Consider the following 24,613-nt stretch of genomic DNA (forward strand, 5'->3'; position numbering starts at 1 on the left):
AATTAGGAGTTGACCCTGAAAATTATGTGTGTTTCTTTTTATCTTTTAAATAATTTTACTTAAAATCATTTTTTAACTATCAAATAATAATTACATATTGAGTTATTTTATTTTTTAAACTTTAATAATATTTATAAAAAATTTTACTTTCTTGTAATGTATCTTTAAAACAAGCAATCATTTAAATAATTATTTTGTAACAATTTGTATTATTTAAGAATATAATAATTACATTTTGGTTTCGTAGTAAGTGTTTTTTTAAGAATATTAATGTATAGTTTTAAAATATTGTATTGCAAATAATTATCATTATTAAATGGTTATTATTTGTCAAGTATTCTTTTTCTTTTTTCACACCCTTATGTATGTAATAAAACTAAGGGACTTTCTGAAAGGTCAATCGTAGACTTTAAAGACACAAAAGAAGCGATACTTAAAAGTTACGCCCATTATATATCTTTATATCGTGGGAAATATACAATACAACACGAGCTCCAACCGCTCGACTAATACTCTTTAGAGCTGGCATCAGTGTGTGATCTCGCGTTGAACGGTAAATATCTAAAATTTCGTATATAAGTCCTCCCCTTTACTTTTCAGCGACGGATCTCGTTTCGCTGTAAATTTATCAGAAAAATTTAAGTACAAATATCTTTTCCCCTCTAAGTGTGCCATGATTAATATGTTAATTATAAAGATACTTATGAACAATATACTCCAATAATTAATTTCCTATTGGTGGATCTCGGGTTGTCCTCGATTTAGTCGGATCTCGCCTTGATATGAAGACGTATATATATATATATATATATATATATATATATATATATATATATATATATGTTATCTTTTATCTGCTATGATCTCTTATCGGTTAATCTATGATTATTATTTCTTCAATTTAAAATTTTCGTGTCCTCTAAAATTTGCCGCCCTAAATTTTCCGCCCTGGGCAGCCACCCAGTTCGCCCACCCCTGGGGCCGGGCCTGCATACAACATCCAAATCATTCAAGTATGCCCTCCCACCAGCCAATCAACGGGGGATATTTCTAGGTCAAATGCAGAAAGAGCTCATTTCAAAATAATCCAACGATTTTAACGTCAACCAACCGAAATACGCCATATATTAAAAACAAGCCAAAGGCGTTTCGCTAACCAAGATGAATCTGGGCTACTCTTAACAGAATAAGGACGAACTGTGGAAAGTGCCCCAATTCATTTTTCAGACGTAGAAGGATGTCCCCAATGTGAGACTAGGCCACTGAAAGACTTCTTTCTTATAATCCTTAGTGCCCTTCAGGGCTTCGGATGTAGCGTTCCGCCTCTTATCCATTTCTTCCATGCACTTCTATTGGTGGCCAGGTTTTTCATATCTCTTATATTCATGTTTCTCTTTTCACCTATATCATTGATTTGGTTCATCCATGTCTTCCTCGGCCTTCCCTTTTTTCTTTTGTTGCCAATTTTGGCTTTATGTACTTTCTTTGTTAAATATTTTACTCCATTCGGTATATGTGGCCAAACCAGTTCAATTGTTTGTTTTGAATTTTCCTCGTTATGGGTTCTTGCTTCAGCTCTCTCCTTATATCTTCATTTGTAAATCTTTAAAATACAGAAACTCCAGCTATTCTTTTCATGTATTTGATGTTGATCGCGTTTATCATTGATTCATGTTTCTTTGCACAATCCATGTTTCCGCCCCATACGTCATTATCATATACTGTTAGTTTATTATTGTTGTCTATTTCTGATTTCCCAAAAATTGTATTATGAGTAATACGCGTTAGTAACCTACTTCAATTTATTACTTATTGCCATGTCCATTTTCCCATCATCTGTTATCAGCTTTTTTAAATATTCAAAAGTAAACACTTGTTCCTTTATTATTATAATGGCAGTCCTGTCCTTTTTCTCATCTTTATTTACTATCATAAGTTTTGTTTTACTGAGATTTATTTACGTTTTTAAATTCTGTATCTCTCTTTACCAAATGTACATTAGTTTTTGCACTTTCTCTACGGTGTCTGTGATTAAAACTATATCATCAGCGTATAGAAGGGAGTTGATCATTATATTATATATCATTATATTAAAGGTTTCTTGTTTAATCTCTTGTATTTTTTTCTAAATAATAATAATTTTTTGCATTATGCTAAATAAAATAAATATTTGCTTAATCTACAGTAAAAGTAGGTAGTTTCTTTTTAGAAAATTCTTTCAATAAAATTATCTAAATTGTTGATTCATGTAATAAAATTGTCGTAAAATATCATGTAAAATAATAATCATTATAATAAAACATGTCGAAACGTCAAATAAAGAAATTATTTTATAACTTTTAATTCCTAACCAGGTATTAAAGAAGACTGAATAGTTTCTCTTTGTTGGTAATCCTCTTCTAAATGAGTAATTTTTGCAAATATCTCAAAATTTACATAATGACACGTCGTACTTATAATAATATGCTCATGTGTATATTACCTCTTTATGCTACCTACCTCCTAATGTGTCCTGCGAATAAAATTGTTTTTGCCAACATCGGTATTTACTTTTATCCTTTCGTCCTATTCCTTTTATTGGGTGTGTTCAAATACTGATGGACTCTGTTTAGTGGTTAACTGTGGAGTTGAGATTGAATGTAAAAATTAATAAATACAGGCATCTGTTACTAATATTAATTGCATTAATTTTATCTATTTTGTGCGATATCCGCAACATTGATGTTGCTGAACTAAATACCTATATTAACAATGGGTATGGATTTTACGTTTCTAAAGTTTAATTCTATTCAATGTGTCAAAGTAAACGCCAGTGCCAATCTAAATATTTTCAGATAAATTAACGCTTTAGAATAATCAAGTTTTAGTATGGCATAAAAAAAATTTCGGTCGGTCAGACAGCCAAAGTCCACTTCACTTCGCTTTGATGCTGAAGTCCTCTAGTGGACGTGCGTTCGAACCCTGGCCCGGAAAACAGAAAAATAAAAAGGCTAACGCAGTAGTTTAAAATTCTATGGAATCTACGACTTGGTCTGGAATAAGCTGGTGTCTGATTGGCCCATGGAGGAGCAGTGCGCCAAGGCATAAAAGCTTGCGCCTCGGTGATACACCGCGAATTCATTACTGATTTTGCGGAAGAATGTCCTGCATAGTGTTTCCTATTATAGTATTCATACTCTTTTAAATCTATATTATTTATAAAGCCAATTCAACTCAGATCCACAATTGACCAAAACCTCTTGAAGAGTGTAGAGTAGATAGAAAATAAAAGGTGTAGAAAAATGATTTTTTTTTAATTGATGTTGCTGCCATAACTAAATAATTTACTATCATCTAATGAGGCTACTGTTTAACAGTAAATTAAAATTGCATTAACGTCAATTTATCTACTAAATCGTAATAAAGTTCATAACTTTATGGTGCATAATATGGTAAATACTTCTAAAAATATGAAATTTTTAACAAGAAGATACGCTGATAACTGAATTCTGTTAAGTTAATATCTTAAGTATCATTTATTCCTATTCTTTACTTCAGCCATCACTTCTCTAATACTTCGGGCACCTTCTAGCAGAATAAGAGATCTCTGTAATATACAAGATATAGTACGGTGGGGAAGACAGAGACGACGAGAGTGGAATCAGCATGTGACGAGAATGGACAGCGAGAGAATAGCCCGTCTAGCCAGGTATTCAAAGTCAACAGGCAGGAGAATAATAGGAAGGCCCTTTAAAAGGTGGTGAGGCAGCTGGCAGTCAACATCACAGCTACGAATACAAGCTCAAAATCTGTAAGGAACATACCAAGAGGCCTATTATAAGAAGAAGAAGAAGAAGAAGGATGTACTTTCACCACTACTTATGTCATGGCGTGAGCCTAACTTCAATTATTTTACTCTCGATTATAAGCTGTCAAGTTAAGCTGCTGCTTATTTAAAGACACTACATTTACGTTACCAAAAATTTGCATCTAATAGGTAGAAAGGCTGGACAAAACAATAAAGATTTCTAAGACTTTTTAGACTAGGTGCACTAGGTCTGATATTCTCATAGAAATATCTGTCAAAATCCTTTTGAAGAAGAAACATAATTTTCAAGATTTAATATAAAACTGCTCAAATCTATTGAAATCATGCTGACTTAAAACGTATTCGAGAGACATTTTACTTGAAGTTCATGTATTTCTAAAACTCCTTTTGTCATTGATGACATGTTGTTACGATATAGTAGATAAAAAAACGTTTCTGAATAATAGTCACCTTCAGTTTCAAATGTGCCATCAGTGTTTTCATTTGCAAAAGCACTTGTACCAAATTGACTGCCTATTTCATATAAGTACCTTCAAGTCAACTTTTCGTAGGTATACAGTGAGCACGTAAAGGTTGGAATAAATTCATTTTCTCGAGAATGGACGATTTTGGAAAAAATCCCAAAGCAGGTCAATTTTTATTTTTAAATTACGACTTTTTGGCATATATATCATACTAGTGACGTCACCCATCTGCGCGTGATGACGTCATCGATGATTTTTTTAGATGAGAATAGGAGTCGTGTGATAGCTCATTTGAAAGGTAATTCAATTCTCTATTCAGTAATATACACATTAACATAATTATTTATACAGGATGTCCAAAAAATATTTTTTGGATTAAATTTATTAACATAAAAAGAAGAATGTATGTAATTTATTTAATTTAAAATACATTTTACTGCTCTCAGAAAACAGAAGAAAATGTTTATTTGAAAAATAATCATGGCTTTTCTCTTAAATTAAATGTTTGGGGCTGCTGGGTGGCTGCTTTAATATTGAAGTTAGGCAAAAAACAATATTTATCTGCCAAATAAACAGTTTTTCCTGTTTTCTGATAGCAGTAAAATTAATTTTGAGTTAAATAAATTACACACATTCTTCTTTTTATGTCAATAAATTTAATTCAAAAAATTTTTTTTTGGACGCCCTGTATAAATAATTGTGTTAATGTTTATATTACTGAATTGAATTACCTTTCAAATGAGCTATCACACGATCCCTATTTTCATTTAAAAAAATCAACGATGATGTCATCACGCCCAGATGGATGACGTGACTAGTATAATATATATGTCAAAAAGTCGTAATTTAAAAATAAAAATTGACCTGTTTCAGGATTTTTTTCCAAAATTGTCTGATCTCGAGAAAATGAATTTATTCCAACCTTTACGTGCTCACTGGATATTATCTGAATTGAATTCGAATAGTTTTTTTATTTTTATTAGATACTAAAATTATTTATATTGTTACAAAGAGAAAAATGTAATTTATATATTTGCAAATAAAGTTTTAGTTATTATATTTTGCTTTTTAATGACCTTTTGGCCTTTGGCTTATGCAGGTTTTTGAACCAACATACAGAATATTTAATTCGAAGCTTGAAACATTATGATTTAATTTCTTTATAACGAAATTTTGAATGTCATATTTTGTTACATCTTGGTTTTCTATTCTCTAAAATTAATGTTATTTATAGTACGTGATTCGAATCTACGTCGACTTTTACCCATCGGCTTTTCGGATGAAACAGTTTTTTATTAAATTTTATACATACATAAATATGACTCACATAAGTTGCCTATTAAAATCTGCTATGATAAGAGATATCCCTATGACAAGATTTTGATAGGCAACCCATGCAAGTAATATTTGTCTATATACAGTGCGCTGGAATAAGTGTAACCTCCTTATTAACTTATTTATTTTTAGCACATAAGCAAAATGCTCGGACAGGTCGATTATTAAAATAATCATACTTTATTATAGCATCAATGTTTCGAACTTTATGCTATCCTTCTTCAGGTGACAAGCAAAACTTCGATTTTTTTAAATGACAAAATACATCAAGTGACACGTCATTTAAAAGCCTTTGAAATACTGATTATAAAAATGTATAATACCTTAATCCTTTTTGAAAGCGTAGGCGCAAAGTTTTGGTGGAATTATTTTTAAACGCATTCATGTTTTTCGAATTCTGAGAAAACTAATAAGTATTTTTGAAAAATTTCAACGCAGAATCAAAGACTACATTATTACCGAGGGCTGAAAGACCCTTAGAATAAACAAAAAGTCTATTTTGAATGATATATTTGAAATTAAAAATCAGACTAAATTTTATGTTTTCTTCACCTCTGTGACTTATTAAAATTATCATTAAATAAGTTCTCAGAGACTTTCGACCCTCGATAATACTTTGATATTTCATTCAGCGTTTAAATTTTTCAAAGATACTTGTTAGTTTTCTCAGGATTCCAAAAAATGAATACATTTAAAAATAATTCGACCGAAATTTTGCGCCGACGCTCTCAAAAAGGAGTAAAGTATTATAAATTTTTCTAATCAGTATTTCAAGAGCTTTTAAATGAGGTGTCACATGAATTACTTTCCTTTTTAAAAAAATCAAAGTTATACCTGTCACCTGAAGAGGGATCGCGTAAAATACGAAACATTTATGCTAAAATATACTATGATTATTTTAAAAATCGACCTGTCCAAGCATTTTGCTTATGTGCTAAGAGTAAATAATTTAATAAGGGGGGTAACACTTATTCCAGCGCACTGTATGAAATTTAATAAAAGAAAAAAAATGTTTCATCCGGAAAACCGATGGGTGCAGGTGGACCTAGATTCAGATCTTAGACTATTACAAAAAGATAATCTGTAAATGTACGTAAATTGTTCACTGCTTACTATTGTGACACTGTATCAGGTAAGACTTTACAGTATTTATCTGAGTGTTGTACAACCCTCCCAAACTCCTGCAAAATTTATAGCATCCTTGTTTTATCCGGAAATCCACATAGAGGGTAAAGTTATGCTTTTTACAATTTATTGCTCTTCTCTTTATTTTTCTATCTACAGAGTGTTTTAGGAAGAAATGGCAAGTATCTTTGCCTTTTCTTCAGCTAGAAATAGTAATAGGTAATTTTTTTGTAGAGAATATTTTATATAAAATAATATAGTTGTAGGGAAAGACCGTTTAGTTTAGAAAATATAGTAACTGAGCAAAATTTTGTTGTGAATAATAAACACTTGATGAACTACAATAAATGTACCATATGAACCATATTAACAACTGTAGAATAGATATATACAGTATGGTGCAAATGAATGGAATAAATTCGTTATTTCATAAGCCGGCAACTTTAGGGAAACATTCTGAAACCAGTCAATTTTTATTTTTAAATTATGACTTGATTTGACATACATGTATCATACTAGTGACGTTATCCATCTGGGCGTGATGACATAATTAATGATTTTTTTAATGAGAATAGGGGTCCTGTGATAGCTCATTTGAAAGGTTATTCAATTCCTTATTCACTAATATAAATATCAATACAAGTATTTATACAGGGTGTAACACAATTTTTTAAATTAATTAAATTGAAATTACTATTCTAAACGGTCACATAATAAAATAAGCCACAATTTAACCAAAAAATGATTTTATTAACGTTTAGACGTCCAAATCGGAATTACAAAAATCCCACAAGGAAATAGCTTTAGAACAACATAAATTAATTGACACAAAAAGAAGAATGTATGTAATTTATTTAAATCAAAATGCATTTTACTGTTGTCAGAAAACAGAAAAAATGTTTGTTTAACAAATAAACATTGCTTTTCGCTTACATTAAATGTTCAAACTGGGAAAGAGGCAAGTGGGTGGCAGCTTGAACATTGAATGTAAGGGAAAAACAACGTCTATTCGTAAAATAAACATGTTTTTCTGTTTTCTGGCAGCAGTAGAGTTTTGTGTCAATTAATTTAATTTTTAAAAAAGTTTTTGAACACCCCGTAAAAACAGTTATGTTAATGTTTATATTTCTGAATAGAGAATTGAATAACGTTTAAAACGAGCTATCACACGACGCGACCCCTATTCTCATTTAACAAATAATCTATTACGTCATCATACCCAGATGGATGATGTCACTAGTCTGACATATATGCCAAAAAATCATAATTTAAAAATAAAAATCGACATGTTTTAGGATTTTTCCTTAAAGTCGCCGGTTTACGAAATAACGAATTTATTCCTTTAATTTGCACCATACTGTATACACAGAAAATAGAAACAAAAACGGGTTGATATACCTATTTCTCAACGAACTAGATGATAGTAAATAATGTATGGGTTTACTTCTAGAAATACATATAACAGACATAATAAATGATGCAAACAAGATTCATAATAAGTTTACACATTATTGAAAAATTGACAAACAATGGTGGCTCTACTCGAAAATGGGTTATTATCTATTGTCTTGTCAAGAATTTGTTGGCAAATATTTTGACACACTGACTTTCCGTATAATTAATTTCCCTTTTACCATTCAGATCATCGTGTAGATGAATTGACAAGTAGTAGAGTAACTCAATATCCTGGGATCGAAACATCGGCCTCAAAGTCTGAAGTGTAGCTGCCACCGAGAAACCATTACTGCAAAAATCCAGAGGATATTTGTGGTAGATTCGTAATTCTACCTTCCTGATTATGGAGGCCGAATGCCACGGAAAGTGCCAAGACCTTTTAAGTCTTTTTTGGATAACTTTACCGGAAATGCTTTTCAAACTATTATAGAACCTAACAACTATTGAGAATCGGAACGTAAAATTTTACTGGCATGTAAGGAACGGCAAAATCATAGAGCACTGCACAGGAATTTGCTGTGTATAAGTAATCCTGGTTGGTAAACTTTTTCCTCCTGTCTGACCACGTTACATGTTACAGCTAACTACAAATATTGGAATAATGAATATGATACAGGTTTATTAGGTTTTATCAACATTGACCAAAAGAAGTGACGTCACAATGCGAAAATTTATTAGATAAAGCTAAAGTCAAAGGAAGTCAGCTAAAGTTAGGAGGCACGGAAATAGTATAACCTTATCAAAAATATATCCTCACGCATATACAGTGAGCACGTAAAAGTTGAAATAAATTTTTTCGTTTATCCATCAGGGCGTGATGATGTAATAGATGATTTTTTTTTAAATGAGATTAGGGGTCGTGTGATAGTTTATTTAAAATGTTATTATAATTATTTATACAGGGTGTACAAAATTATATTGAATTAATTGACACAAAATGAAGAATGTATGTAATTTATTTAATTCAAAATACATTTTACTGCTGTCAGAAAACAGGAAAAATGTTTATTTGACAAATTAACATTATTTCTAGCTTAAGTTCTCGCTCTGGCAAGATTCTAAAAGAAGTCTCGGATAAGTGCATAAAACTAATCACCTTTATATTTATTGCAATTCTGCGCCTAAACTACTTCCCTAGTATATGGAAAGTGGCACAAATACTAATGATCCGTAAACCCGGAAAAGGACAGGAAAATGCATCTTCATACCGGCCTATAAGCCTTTTGCCTATGATTAGCAAAGTCTTTGAAAAAATGTACGTTAAAACGTTGAAAACGATAATAGACGAACATAAAATAATTCCAGAACATCAGTTCGGATTCCAAGACAAACACGGAATCATAGAATAAGTGTATAGGCTAGTCAACCAAATACACCAGGATTTTAACGCCAAAATATACTGTTCTGCTGCTTTCCTTGACATATCTCAGGCTTTTGACCAGGTATGGCACATATGACTACAAATATAATTAAAGAAGCTCCTACCCTATCCTCACTTCCAGCTCTTAAAATCCTAAATAGGAAATAGACACTTCCTTGTGAAGCACGGTACCGAGCACACTAAGATATATCCTATTCACTCAGGCATCCCACAAGGCAGCGTTCTCGGCCCAATTCTATATCTTATATATAGGGTGAGGCAAATAAAGGGCCTATTAGAAATATCTCGAGAACTAAAGGCAACAGAAAAATGAAAATTTGAATTAAGGGGTTTTGAAGAGTCATCTATTTAATGAAAATATTTTCATCTATTTACTACTTCCGGTTATACCGGAAGTTGCTTATAACTTCGTTTTTTTAAATAGGACAATTTTTTTAGATTTTTGAATTCTCTTCGATGTCTTCTTTCTTAAAATATAGGTTTTGTAATGTTATACAGGGTATTTTAAAATATAATTACATTTTTTTATTAATTTCGTAGCAACATTCACACCCTGTAGAATTGTAGTAGTTTGACATCTAAAGCTCTACTTACGTTCAAATGATTTTTAATATAGTCTACTATTGTTAAGAATCATTACTAGTATAGCTAAATTTTTAATTTCAGTATACAGGGTTGGTCGAAACTCGGAATGAGTATTTTCTGAGTTTTCTTCAATGGAACACCCTATATTTTAGTATTGTAATGAAATGATATTTTATGGTACTTTTTTATTTCTTAAGCATTCCCTGTACCTAACTGCTTTAATTTGTGCTTAATTGTTAATCGCACCAACAATCTGAACTACGTAGGTATTTTGATTGCTAAACCATTATTGGTAATTTTAATGAACAGTCTGGATTAATATGTATTTTTTTCTGAAAAATTATTTGTGACTGAATTTTTTCACGGCCAACCTAATAAAATTTTACGTATTTTTTGTTGCAATTAATGTTTAGCTTGAATCACCAATAACTCACAAATTAAAGCAATTAGGTATAGGGAATACTTATAAAATAAAAAAGTACCATAAAATATCATTTCATTACAATACTAAAATACAGGGTGTCCAATTTAAGAAAACTCAGAAAATATTCATTCCGAGTTTCGACCAACACTGTATACTAAAATTTCAAAATTAGCTATACTAATGATTCTTAACAATAGTAGACTATATTAAAAATCACTTGAACGTAAGCAGAGTTTTTAATGTCAAACTATTACAATTCTACAGGGTGTGAATATTGCTACGAAATTAATAAAAAAATGTAAATATCTTTTAAAATACCCTGAATAATATTACAAAACCTCATATTTTAAGAAAGAAGATATTGAGGAGAATCCAAAAATGTAAAAATATACAGGGTGTCCCATTTAAAAAAACGAAGTTATAAGCAACTTCCGGTATAACCGGAAGTTGAAAAGAGATGAAAATATTTTCATTTAATAGATCATCCTTCAAAACCGCTTCAATCCAATTTTTATGATTCTGTTGCCTTTAGTTCTCGAGATATTTCTAATAGGCCAGTTATCTGCCTCACCCTATATACAGCGGACATTTCAACATCTAGTACAACTACAGTTGCAACGTATGCAGATGACACTGCTATCCTGGCATCCCACACAGATCCATCAACAGCATCAAGGAATCTTCAATCAAACCTAAATAGAATTCAGCAATGTATGAAAGTATGGCGCATCAAATCTAATAGAACTAAATCATTACATGTAACATTCACGCTACGTAAAGAAACATGCCCCCTGTATATATTGAATAATTGTCTAATTCCTCAATCCGAGGAAGCTAATATCTTGACATGCACTTGGACCGCCGTCTAACTTGGAAAAAACATATTTTTACCAAATGAAAACAGCTTGGACTTAAATTGAGAAATATGTATTGGCTCATTGGACGCAATTCCAAACTATCTCTGGATAACAAAATTTTACTCTACAAGTCCATCCTCAAGCCCATATGGACTTATGGGATTCAGCTATGGGGCACTGCTAGCGTCTCCAATACAAACATCTTACAGAGATTTCAAAACAAGGTGCTGCGTGCCATAGTCAATGCGCCATACTATGTATCCAACGAGGGGATTCAACACGACATCCCCCTAGAATCCGTGAAAGAAACCATACAACGTTTTAGTGTTAAATACTGTGAACGACTGATAGTGCATCCTAATACGTTTGCCAGACAACTAAATGTGCGGGACGTCTTTGAAGTGCGTAGACTAAAAGGGCAACTGCCGTCCGACCTGACCAACTTAATGTAATCAAGTGTATTTAGACTGATAAAATTTTAATTTTAGAATTGTAAAGAGGTTACTCACTGAAGTAACTCTCTACATGTCTGTATTTTTTTTACCATAACAAATGCTTAATGCGCAATGCGCAATGGGCAGATTGTTGTACTCAATGGAGTTAATAAAAAAAAGTTCTCGCTGATGTTAAAGCTGTCACCCACCTGCCTCTTGACAGGTGGGTGACATTTAAGTTAAGCGACAATTTTTTTCTGTTTTCTGACAGTAGTAAAATGTATTTTGATTAAATAAATTACATATATTCGCCTTTTGTGTCAATTTATTTAACCAAAAAAATTTTTTGGACACCCTTTATAAATAATTATGTTAATGTTTTTATTATTAAATAGAGACTTAAATAACCTTTCAAATTAGTTAGCATAAGACCCCTATTCCCATTTAAACAAATCATCTACTACGTCTTTACTTTCAGATGGATGACGTTATTTACTAGTATGATAAATATGCCAAAAAATCGTAATTTAAAAATAAAAATCGACCTCTTTCGGGATTTAGTTCCAAAATAGCCCATTCGCAAAAAATTAATTTATTCCAAACTTTACGTGCTCACTGCTTATTATAGTATTAAAAATAATTACCAACACAATATCCATAACAATAGTTGATTTCAATGAACTACGAAGTCCATAAGTACGAAAAGAGATGACAAATGAAATCTGGCCAGAATAGATATGCAGCAGATGATATAAATGTCAATTAGACACATTAAAAAAGAACGAAACGAACTACTTAAAAATAAAGAATATAAAATTGATGACAAATGAAATATCCAATTTAAGGGACGAAGAAACACATAAAATAAAATCCAACAAAAGAACAAATACATACTTACAGAACACATTACACCATTAGACCTAATGGACACAAAAGAAAAATTTGAAATAATCACGTAAAACAACTGTATAAGACTCAAATTGGTGAAGCAGGGAGCGAATGGTGAAGTGTACAGTCAAACAGGACCATAAATATCAAGAAAAGTGGAATATACATATTTATAGTTAAAAAAATGGAGACTCTATGTAAAAATGATTGAAACTTATTGAATATCATAATCATAATGTAGTTTAATAGCATTAACAAGTCGCGTATAATATCGAAAGAGTGGTCAATATCCATACCTAAGAAGCCAAAATTCACTAAGTCAAATTTATTTAAAAAATGCAAAAAATAAAAACTAACACGTACTCATTGAACTCACAACGAACAAATATAAAAAATCAAATGAGAACGCACGAGAAATTTGAATAAGGAAAGGGAGAGCTAGATGTGCGATTAAAACCATAAAACAAATATAAGACAGACCTAAGGGAATTATGGGCTTCCAGGTTTATCTAACTTTTACAGTTTCTAGAATTAAGCTTGTATGATTATAGAAACTCTTGGTACGGGAAGAAAGGGCACAACACACACCACTGTAGAGAATTACAGAACAATAAACATACTACCAGTATAACAAAATTAAAGGGAAACCTAATATAAACACTTCTTTCCCAATAGGGAACTTGCATAAAATTTTAAATTCGAAAAAAAATGCTATAAATCACAAAAGAACATAATTTAAAACATGCATCAAAGATAAAAAAGTTGTTTTTTTGTTCCGTTTGGCCCCTAAAGACGATTTTTAATTCAAATTATTGCAGCTAGACCAAAACGCGTAGTGACGTCATATGGTTGTGTGTTTACATTCTGCACCAACAAAGTAAACAAAATTGTATATAATTTTAAATTAGGCTTTAGAAACGTCAGTAAAAAATACGATTAATCGTTTTAACTATTTTAAAAACATAGAAAACTTGTAATTTTACAAAATGACATTTCTTCTTCTTCTTGTAGTGCCTATCCGTTTCGGATGTTGGTGACCATCATGGCAATCTGCACTTTGCACACTGCTGCTCTGAAAAGATTTGTAGTGGTTGTGTTGAACCACGTTCGTAGATTTTTCAGCCAGGAAATCCTTCGCCTTCCTGGTCCTCGCTTTCCCTCTACTTTTCCCTGCAAGACCAGTTGCAGCAGTCCATATCTCTCACTGTTCCTCATGATGTGACCGAGGTATTCGATTTTGGCTGTTTTTATTTTGATTAACAGCTCTTTTTCTTTTTTCATTCTCAGCAAAACACCCTCATTAGTAATGTGGTCGGTATAAGATATCTTCAGGATTCGACGATAAAGCCACATCTCAAAAGCCTCAATTTTCTTGCAGGTGGCGTCTGTGAGAGTCCACGACTCAACTCCGTACAACAGTATAGGAAATATATAACATCGTAGTAATCTGACTTTTATGGGTATCGACAAATCATGACATTTGAACAACTTTGCCATTTTTTGAAATGCAGATCTTGCTTTCTCTATCCTACATTTGATTTCTATAGAATGGTCCCAATTTTCATTGACGTTCGTACCAAGGTAGGTGTATGTTTTTACTCTTTCTATTTGTTGACCATTCACACTGATTCGTCCAAATTGCTGTTCATTCTTAGAGATCATCATACATTTGGTTTTCTTAGTGTTTAGTGAAAGTCCGTATCTCTGACTGACTTCTGCGATTCTACTCATTAACTCCTGTAGGGCTTCAGAACTGTCAGCGAATACCACAGTGTCGTCTGCGTATCTTATGTTATTGATACATTCTCCGTTAATTCTAATTCCGGCTTCAACATCATCCAATGCTTCTTGAAAGATTTCCTCAGAGTAGATGTTAAACAGCAGTGGGGATAGTATACATCCCTGACGGACCCCACGTTTGATTTTGATATCGTCGGATTCTCCTGCCTCTGTTCGGATAGATGATGTTTGATTCCAGTACAGATTGCTGATAATCCTTAAATCACAGGTGTTTATTCCAATATTGGTTAATATCTCCATTAGCTTGTCGTGCTTTACTGTATCGAACGCTTTATGGTAATCAATGAAACATGCATAAATATCGCAATTCACGTCTCTACATCGTTGAAATAGCACTTGTATACTAAATAGAGCCTCTCTTGTACCCACTGCATTTCGAAAACCAAACTGTGTTCGGCTGATTTTTTCTTCGCACAGTCTATATATCCTTTGATGTAAAATTTTTAGAAATAGCTTTAAAATATGGCTCATTAAGCTGATGGTTCGGAAATCACTGCAGGATACGGACTTTGTTTTCTTTGGAAAAGCAACAAACGTCGACTTCAACCATGCTTTTGGTATTACTCCGCTTAAATATATGTCGTTAAATATTTTGGTTAGGCGTTGAGTACCGTCGGTGTCAAATAGTTTTATGAGTTCAGCATATGCATTGTCAGGTCCAGGAGCTTTGCCATCTTTTAGTTGTGATATTGCTCTTTCCACTTCACCTGATGTGATTGGTAAGTGGTCATCACATATGTAGGATGGAGGTTGTTCGGATCTAGTATCATCAAAAAATGACACTAAACAACACTTATTATTTTCCGTATTAAACCTTCTTTCCTTTCCTTCAAAAACTGTATCAATCTCCAATCTAAACAATCTGGTATATATTATTACAATGACATACAATAAGTCTCATTGGAATATAAATATTTTCCCGTGTTCCGCGATGATTAGCTGGCCAAATACACAAGTAGGTGGAGGCTAATAAACTAAAGATTAAGAAGAAGAATATACCTAAATTAACCATAAATATAAATATAACCATAAAGTTCAACTATGTGGCGTCACGGGTCGTTTGAACTATTTTAAATCACAGAAGATTTTAAATTTGTATTTTTAAGTTATTATGAGTTTTTGAAGCGTGAAATTTTAGAAATCTCATTTTTAAACAAAACTGAACATTATTATGTAATAAGAAAAATGTGCAAGTTCCCTATTGTTTCAAGCAACACTGTATGCCATAGTCGTTATGTGGTTAAATAAGTCAAATAATAACAAATGCATTTTGAGCGTGAAATTTTATAGCTATCTTATTTCTATTGTCGATACTGTTTGCCTTAGCTAAACATCTACTAAGCTTAATAACAAACAGGGAAGAGGCTAACCAAACCAAATAATAAATAAATAAATAAAAACTTTGGAAAATACGAAAACATTTTCTTTATCAATCAAATGGAGGACAAACAAAAAGATATACAAAAAAATCTGAAAAATTTGCAAAGATATACAACAATGTACAAAACATACTGCAAAATAAAAATAAACATTGAACAAAAAAGTGTACAAAAAAATAAATAAAAATATAAAAATATATAAATTGACGATGAATATATAGAAAAATAAATAAATATGTCCAAGGAATTGAACAAAACCGAACAGAAAATATACCTGAAATAATTTGGAAACGCTTTATCTAATGATCTTCCCTCTCATAATTAATAGTAAATTTAGAGAGATTGTACAAAAACTAAAAAGTAAGCTAAGCAACTAAACGTAAATGTGATAAAAGTATATAAAAGATTTAATAATTCAAAACCAGAGGATTAACTAATTATTTGTCGCCAGTTTAATTCTATAATATGTACTCTTTAAGGGATTAAGAAAACTGGAAGTAGGAATATCTTATTAAATGATGTAAGCAGCAAAAAAGTTATGGTGGATTTGTTCACCTTTTTTACAGTTTTTAGTAAAATGTATTGTTACTGAGGCGCTCAGATACTTTAAAAAAACTTTCTGTTCTATAAGTTTTCATAAGATTTAAACACCTAATAATATTACTCATATTAAATTTCCTAACATTAGAAAATATTGTTTTGTATTAGTCATTAATGGGGTAGGCGAAAAGTCTTGGTACAATGCTATTTACATGCATTCTTTTTTTATGAATCATGAGAACACTAATTAATATTTTTTTAAAATTTAAACGCAGAATGAAATACTACATTACTACCGAGGGCGTAAAGTCCCTCAAAACTTCTATAATGTTTACTTTAACAAGTTACAGGGGTGAAAACAAAAAGAAAATGTTGTGTGATTTTTAAATTCAAATATTTTGTTCAAAAGAAACTTTTTGTTTATTCTAAGGGTCCTTCTGCCCTCCGTAATAATGTAATATTTCATTCTGCGTTTAAATGTTTCAAAATATTTGTTAGTTTTCTTAGGATTAAAAAAAAATAATGCATCTAAATAGCATTGGACCAATATTGTGCGCCTATCCCCTTAACTAATTATTAGTTAATTTTAGAAAAGCATACCTTCCTTATACAATATTAAAAAAAACTCTAGATTTTTCGCTGTAAACGAGGAAGTGGACTTTTTATAAATTCCTTTTAAGTTTTAAATTTGAAAAAATCTTAAGAAATGTCCATTTCCTTACCTGTATTTTGGTCCAAAAACAACAGTTTGATCTGAGTATATTCTATATTCTAAACATTATGTATTTTTTAGCAGACTTCACAAAACATAAATCAAAATTGTCAAAATTGTCAAAACGAAAACGATAATAGGGAAAGAGAAATCCAAAGACAAATCGACGCACTCATAGAGCTCAAGTGTAAACAATTAGGTAAAGGATTCAATAGCAAATACAATGCCCTTCATCTGGAGCAATGGATGAAAGGACAGTTAAATCGTGAACAAACGGCAGAAACTCCAGAGGAAGAAAAAGAATGCTTGCTTGAAGAGTGGACGGCGGAGATGTTGAGGAAGAGATCAGAAGAACTACAACTTATAGATTCTGAAGGTAATATTAAGAGCAAAGATACAAAGGAAGTTCCAAGGAAAAGCGAAAATGGTTGTGATGAAGGGGTGCTGTCAGAAAATGATCATAGTCCGTCCAAAAGTACAACAACTGAAAGCCAGGTAGGTATTTTGTAAAAAGTAACCAATTAAATATAGGGCGATCAAACTAAAATAAAACCAGGAATTATTAACAGGAATTGTGTTTACCTTTTAGAAAAGCCAAAAACTTGTCGATTTTTGTTAAACCAGGTCAATTCTTGATAAGTGTTGTTTAGTTATGCATTTATATAATTTGTGTTAAACAGCAGATAGTCCAGCCTGTAACGTCGCTCCCGTTAGGTAAATTATTCCGATTCGATTTTTTTGCAAAAACTTACTCAAAAAGAGGTCCTTATAACAAATCCACAGGGTGACAGGCGGTACCGTGCGAGAATACCCATTTTCAAGGCTTAATAACTCGGTTAAAAATTATTATTATGAAAGTCAGGAAATGGCCAAATCAAACTTTAAAGTTCCCGCTACAAGATCCTGAAGAAATTTGTGTTATTATTGTATTACTAAGCGGTTATTTTAAATTATCAACAATGGGCGATAAGCGAGTATTAGACGGTTGTCAATGGTGAGTGCAAAAGACATGCACCATTTCAGCCGTCCGATGGTGCATCTCACTCGCACTCACATTGATGGCCGGCTCAATACGCTCTTAGCGTTCATTGTTAATAATTCAAGATAACAACTTAGTGATAAAATAATGACAAACATTTTTTCAGGATTTTGTAGGGAGGGCTTTAAACTTCCATTTGGTGACTTTTTGACTTTCATAATAATAAAAATGTTTAACCGAGTTATTAAGCCTTAAAAATGGTCATTTTCGCATTTTTCAAATTTTAAATCGTGTATAACTCGACAATAATCAATTTTAGAGAAGAATTACAAGAGAACTACTCCGAATGACGCAAGTGAACTAAAAAAAAATTTTTCGTAGTGAAAAAATTGTTTCTGTGAATTTGTTTAAAAAATTGTTTAAACAATGTTCCGACCGCGGCACCTCCTGGCACCCTTTGGATTTGTTATAAGGACCTCTTTTTAAGTAAGTTTGTGCAAAAAAATCAAATCGGAATAATTTGCCTAACGGGGGCGACAATAAAGCTTGGACTAAGATTCGTTGACAACAGATTAAGTATGGTTGTAAAGCTATTTCTTTGTGGCATTTAAGTAATTTACTAGTCTAACTGGAAAATAAGCCACAATTCAACTTAAAAAATTATTTTATTAACGTTTCGACTTCCACATCGGACGTTGTTATCAAAATACAAAATATTCCTTTTTTGTTCATTGTTAGGTTTAGATAAAATAAATCTCAATGCGTTTGTTGTCTTGAATGTGAACATCAGTCTTTTAAAAATAGAGAATTTGATAGATCTAAAATATGTCAACACGCATGGCACATAGAGCGAACATAGAGTTCAATGGAGAGATTCAAGTATAGTCCTGAAACTGTTTCTTTCACGTTTAATGATCTTGATATTTCACATAACTAAAATAAGTTTCACGTTGGAATAAGTGAAGATCAGTCTTATAATAAACATAGAGTTCAGTGAAGAGATTCAAGTATCGTCCTGAAAGAAACAGATAGTAAAAAGAGAAAAATCAAAGAAGCGGCTCTAGTTATGCTAAATGAAACCAATTGTGTCGCAAATTCCTCGGTAGAATGCAGTAGGATGTGGTTACCCACTCTAAAAGAGGATAGTACATAATTTATATTTTAGTATTCTTTATATATCTATTTATTATTAATATTATTTATAATTTAAAGTAACATACATATAAAATCAGAGTTTGGTGTTAGTTCTGAGAGTAAACTGAATGTAAGACCAAATACTGTCGGGATAGTATCATGAGATATTTTCCTGGTTTTTCCATGTGATTTACTATGGAATCACTAACACGAGAATTTTACTGCCACCATTGCATGTGGTTGTCTCTTTAAAGACAAATCGCATGCTATGATTATTTTTGTGACAAATTTTTGTGAGTTAAAGTTGATTTCATGTAATCGAATGAACTATCTTTCAATAAAGTCGTCCCAGGAACGCAACTCATAAATATTGACAATACCATTTTAAAGTCTTTTACTTTAAAATATGTAATATATGTCTGAATTGCCGATATGAATAAGTCAGATTAAATTAAATTATTAGGAGTTTTTTACCAAGCAACAAAATTTGTGTTTAATTTAGTAATATTTTGTATTTTGATAACGACGTCCGAGGTGGGGGTCGAAACGTCAATAAAATCATTTTTTAAGTTAAATTGTGGCTTATTTCCCAGTTAGACTAGTCAATTAAACAAATTAATCAAAAATGAATAACCATTTTCAATTTCGTTGCAACACGAAAGTACAGCCGCATCATTATTCCAGTTCAATCAGACAGTGCAGCAAGCACCTCTATTGGTTTCGAAACTTATTAGTCTCTCATCAGGAGGCACATATGCTGCTCTCTCTGACCCAACTAGGACAAACCCTGGCGTGCAGTCACGGATTGCAACGTACGAAATGACAGGGATGCCCTAGCGGCAACTGCTAGCAAAAGACTAAGTTTTCAATCTAATAGCACATAAAACAACACCAAAAAATGTTGTTCCACATCCTACCAGACTGAAAACAATGGGAACCTTCTCTGGTAACACCTCCGAGACTTCTACAATTTGCAAGCCATAACGGATGCTGAGACCAAGGAAGATGAGGGAATTTTACAATTTATAATTCACGTCCCATCTGCTCAGCGCGGTAAAGTTCCAACGAGAATAGTTCCCTTCGTACTCCAATCAGATTAAACATGTAAATCAAAACAGACTTAGTCTTTTTAAACAAATTAAGTTTTGTAAAGAGAAACAACTGAAGATTTAGTTTGTTTCAGAGGGCATCATCATCCGTTGACGTACGTTTATTCCTTTTAGAGTCCTCAGAACGGTCTATGCTGAAAGAGATTTATATTGCTTTTGTTCTTTAGATCTCTCTTTGTTTTTTACAGGCAGATATTTTTAAATCTATGACTGGGACAATAAAGGGATTTGTATCAACGGTAAATATTTAAATCATGAAGATTCATCAATGGTGTAGGTACTCCTGATAGCAACAATTATGGAACAACTATGAATAATGATTGCATACCTAGATAAGACACCTCTAGAAAAAGGACTGAAAATGAATCTAAAGAAAACTAAAATAATGAATAATACAGGACACACATCAGTAATTACAATAGATGGAACAAACATAGACCACGTCCAAGAATATATTTACTTAGGAAAAGCTATCGGAGCAGACAAAAGTAACCAGTCTAAAGAAATAAACAGAGGAACAAGAATGGAGTGGGAGGCATCTAGAAAACTCTCATACATACATAACCTTTATTTCTATTACCGGCTGACGCCAGTGTCGAAAATGAAATTTTAGATTTTAAAAACAAATATAAACTTATATAATAACTACATACAGCCTAATCTAAATCTAAAAATTAATTATGACTCTTTTATCGTGGCGCTGCAGTATAAGTTCTTCTCCATTCTCTTCTGTTGTTTGTCAAAGATTTTGCTTACCTGGAGTCTATATTTCTTTTCGTTAAAGCCTTCTCAATGGTGGCCAAACCATCGTAGCTGATTTTCCTTAACTCTATCCAGAACTACTTTTGTTTGCAAGCGCTTTCTGATATCCTTTCTGATACGATCCCTCCTGGAGACTCCAAGTACTCTCATTAGGTATTTCATCTCCACAGCCTGTATTCTCGAAGCATTACGTTGATTTATTATCCATGATTCGCTGCTCTAAGTTAGTGTCGGCACGTAGATGGAATTAAAGACCTTCAACTTCGTCTGTCCCGTGATTTCCTTCTTATTGAGCAGAGCCTTCCCTAAAGCATAAAAAAGTCTTTCGGTGTTTCTTATTCTGCTGTCTACTTCTGTTTCAATATTTCCATTTTCGTTAATGAACCATCCTACGTATTTGAACCATGACACTTGTTCAATTGTTTCATCTTGTTGATGCGGTATACTCATTACTTGTGTTTTCCTGGCATTTATTATTAATCCTCTGTCTCTGAATGCTTTATTCCATATAGCCAAATTTTCATGCAATTATTTTGCTGTAGGTACCATAATAACGAAGTCATCCGCGTACGCCATTGCGTGTATTGATACCGTTTGCATGAGTCTGTATCCTATGTGATAGGCTTTTGTCATTTGTTTGCATGCTTTCATTATTTCATCCATGACAGCTATAAACAACAATGGGCTTAGTATGCCTCCTTGACGTACTCCAACTCTTGTCCTGAATGCTTTCGAGATCGTATTTCCTTGTCTTACGTGTACCTTTGCATTTTCGGCATAGAAACTTTTAATTGCATTAGTTAGATTATCCGGGATATTTTTCCTGATTAAGGAATTCCAAATGATTTGCCTTGGGACTCGATCAAAAGCCCTTTCGAGGTCAATAAATTCCATAAATACCTGTCCATTTCTTTCGACGGTTTTTTCAACGATCTGCCTTAAAGAAGATTAAATCTTGGGTGCTTCTTCCCGGTCTGAATCCGCACTGATTTTCTTCGAGATCTCCCTCTACTGAATTTCTAAGTCGCTGTTCTAGTACTCTTTTGTATGCTTCTCCTGGGACACTAAGTAGCGAGATACCTCTGTAATTGTTACGGGATTTAGGATAACCTTTCTTTAATATCGGCACTACAATGGAAGTTGTCCAATCTTGCAGTACTGTTTTGGTTCTATATGCCATATTAATCAGATATACCAATACGCTTTGTCCTGCTGGTGGCAAAAATCTTATCATTTCAGGGAATATGTCGTCACAGCCTGCCGCTTTTCCTAATTTTAGCTGCTGGATTGCTGCTTTTACTTCGTCCTCTATGATTTCTTCGTTCCCCCGGGCACCTCTCTCGATGTCAAAAATTTGGGCCGTAGATTCGGAATTTAATAAATCATTGAAATTCTCTATCCATCTTTCTATTTTCTTATGTGCTTCCAATGTGAGGGTTCCATCTTTTGAAAGAAGGTTGTTTACGGCCATTTTCCTGTTTTGGATTCTGAGGTTTTTCAGGGTTCTGTAGAATAATTTTTGGAGAAAACTCTCATATAGTAGCTAAAACCAAAAAATCTTTAAAATTAAGAACGAAGGTATTTAATGCATGCGTCCTATCTGTTCTGACATATAGGGCCCAGACGTGGACGTGTGCCAAGAGCAACTTGGATAGAATAAAGAAAACTCAAAGAGCTATGTAAAGGCAAATGTTGGGAATATCGCTGAGAGATAGAAAGAAGAACGAGTGGGTGAGACGCAAAACTGGAACAACAGACACTGTTGAACATGCATTGAAACTTAAATGGAAATAGGCTGGGCACAAAGAAAGATATCAGAATGGAAGGTGGAATAGAGAAATTGGCCGCTGGAGACCATATACTGCAAAAAGGTCAAAAGGTCGACCGCAAGTGAGACAAAAAAATGACATTGAGCAAAGCGCAGGTCTTCTTCTTCTTCTTCCTACTTTATGAATAGGCTCAATACCTGTTTTACTTCGATTTTTAGCCTCAATTGACATTGTCTGACCATCTTTTCCTCGGTCGTCCCAATGATCTTCTTCCATTTGGCGATTTGTCTCTTGCTATTCGTACTATTCTATATTCTGTTATTCTTTTTATGTGTTGATTCCATTCTATCTTTCTTCTTTTGGTCCACATGTTTATTTCTTCTATACCACATCTCGCTCGTATTTCCTCACTTCTTACTCTGTCTCTTATAGTTTGGTTTGTTATTTTTCATAAGACTTTCATTTCTGTTGTTTCCAGCAGTCTTTGTGTTTTCGCCGTATCTGCTCTTGTTTCCACTGTGTACGTCCAGTGCAGGTCCAAAGCGCAGCTCCAGTGTGGAAAAAGGCAAATAGAAGATATAGGGCAGTCAATGAGGGTATTTGGCTCCGAATTCCATCCTACTACATCGATTTACTTGATTTTTAGAACTAAACCTAACAATGAACAAGAAAAGACAAAAAATTGTATTTATAAAATACCTTGTGAATGCGAACAGTTTTATATAGGTGAAACATCAAGACCATTAAACGTTAGAATAAGTGAACATCAATCTTATATTAAAAATAGAGAATTTGATAGATCTCAAATATGTCAACACGCATGGGATAATGAACATAGAGTTTAGTGGAGAGATTCAAGTATAGTCCTGAAAGAAACAGATAGTAAAAAGAGAAAAATCAAAGAAGCGGCTCTAATTATGCTAAACGAAACCAATTGTGTCGCAAATTCCTCGGTGGAATGCAGTAGGATGTGGATACCCATACTGAAAGAGGAAGTCAATAGAAAGAAAATACCACAATTAGTAAGTTAATAGTCGAGTTAGTACATATTTTATATTTTAGTATTACTTATATATCCATGTATTATTGACATTATTTATAATTTAAACAAAATTATAGTAAAGTCAGAATTTGGTACTAATTTTTGAGAGTAAATTAAATATAAGACCAAATACTTACGATGTCGGGATAGTATCACGAGGTTTTTCCTGGTTTTTCCTCTTGATTTACTATGAGATCTCTAACGCGAGAATTTTAATGTCACCGTTGCATGTGGATGTCTTTTTAAAGACAGATCACATGCTATGATTTTTTGTGACGGATATTCTTGAGTTGGGGTTGATTTCATGTAATCGAATGAACTATCTTTCAGTAAAGTCGTCCCAGGAACGTAACTCATAAATATTGGCAATATCATTTTAAAGTCTTCTACTTTAAAATGTATCAATAGTATCTGAATTGCCGATATAAATGAGTCAAATTAAATAAATTATTAGAAGAATTTTTTTTTACTAAGCCACAACATTTTTGTTTCTGTTAGTAGTATTTTGTATTTTGACAACGGCACCCGATTTGGGCGTCGAAACGGTAATAAAAATAATTTTTTAATAATATTGTGGCTTATTTCCCATTATAAATAGTTAAAATTGTAAAAATGCCACAAGAAAATAGCT

At 32.5% G+C, this 24,613-nt stretch overlaps 1 protein-coding gene across 1 annotated transcript in view; it reads left to right on the forward strand.

Annotated features, from left to right (window-relative positions):
- LOC114332848 (uncharacterized) overlaps positions 1-24,613 on the forward strand; it is a 415,288-nt gene that overhangs the window by 308,531 nt on the left and 82,144 nt on the right. Inside the window, exon 17 of the mRNA XM_050650473.1 lies at positions 17,272-17,682. Coding sequence (XP_050506430.1) covers positions 17,272-17,682 — 411 coding nt within the window. The remainder of the gene's footprint in view (positions 1-17,271; positions 17,683-24,613) is intronic.

The sequence above is a fragment of the Diabrotica virgifera genome, chromosome 5 (genome assembly GCF_917563875.1).
Source record: "Diabrotica virgifera virgifera chromosome 5, PGI_DIABVI_V3a".
In the NCBI taxonomy this organism is placed as follows: Eukaryota; Metazoa; Arthropoda; class Insecta; order Coleoptera; family Chrysomelidae; genus Diabrotica; species Diabrotica virgifera.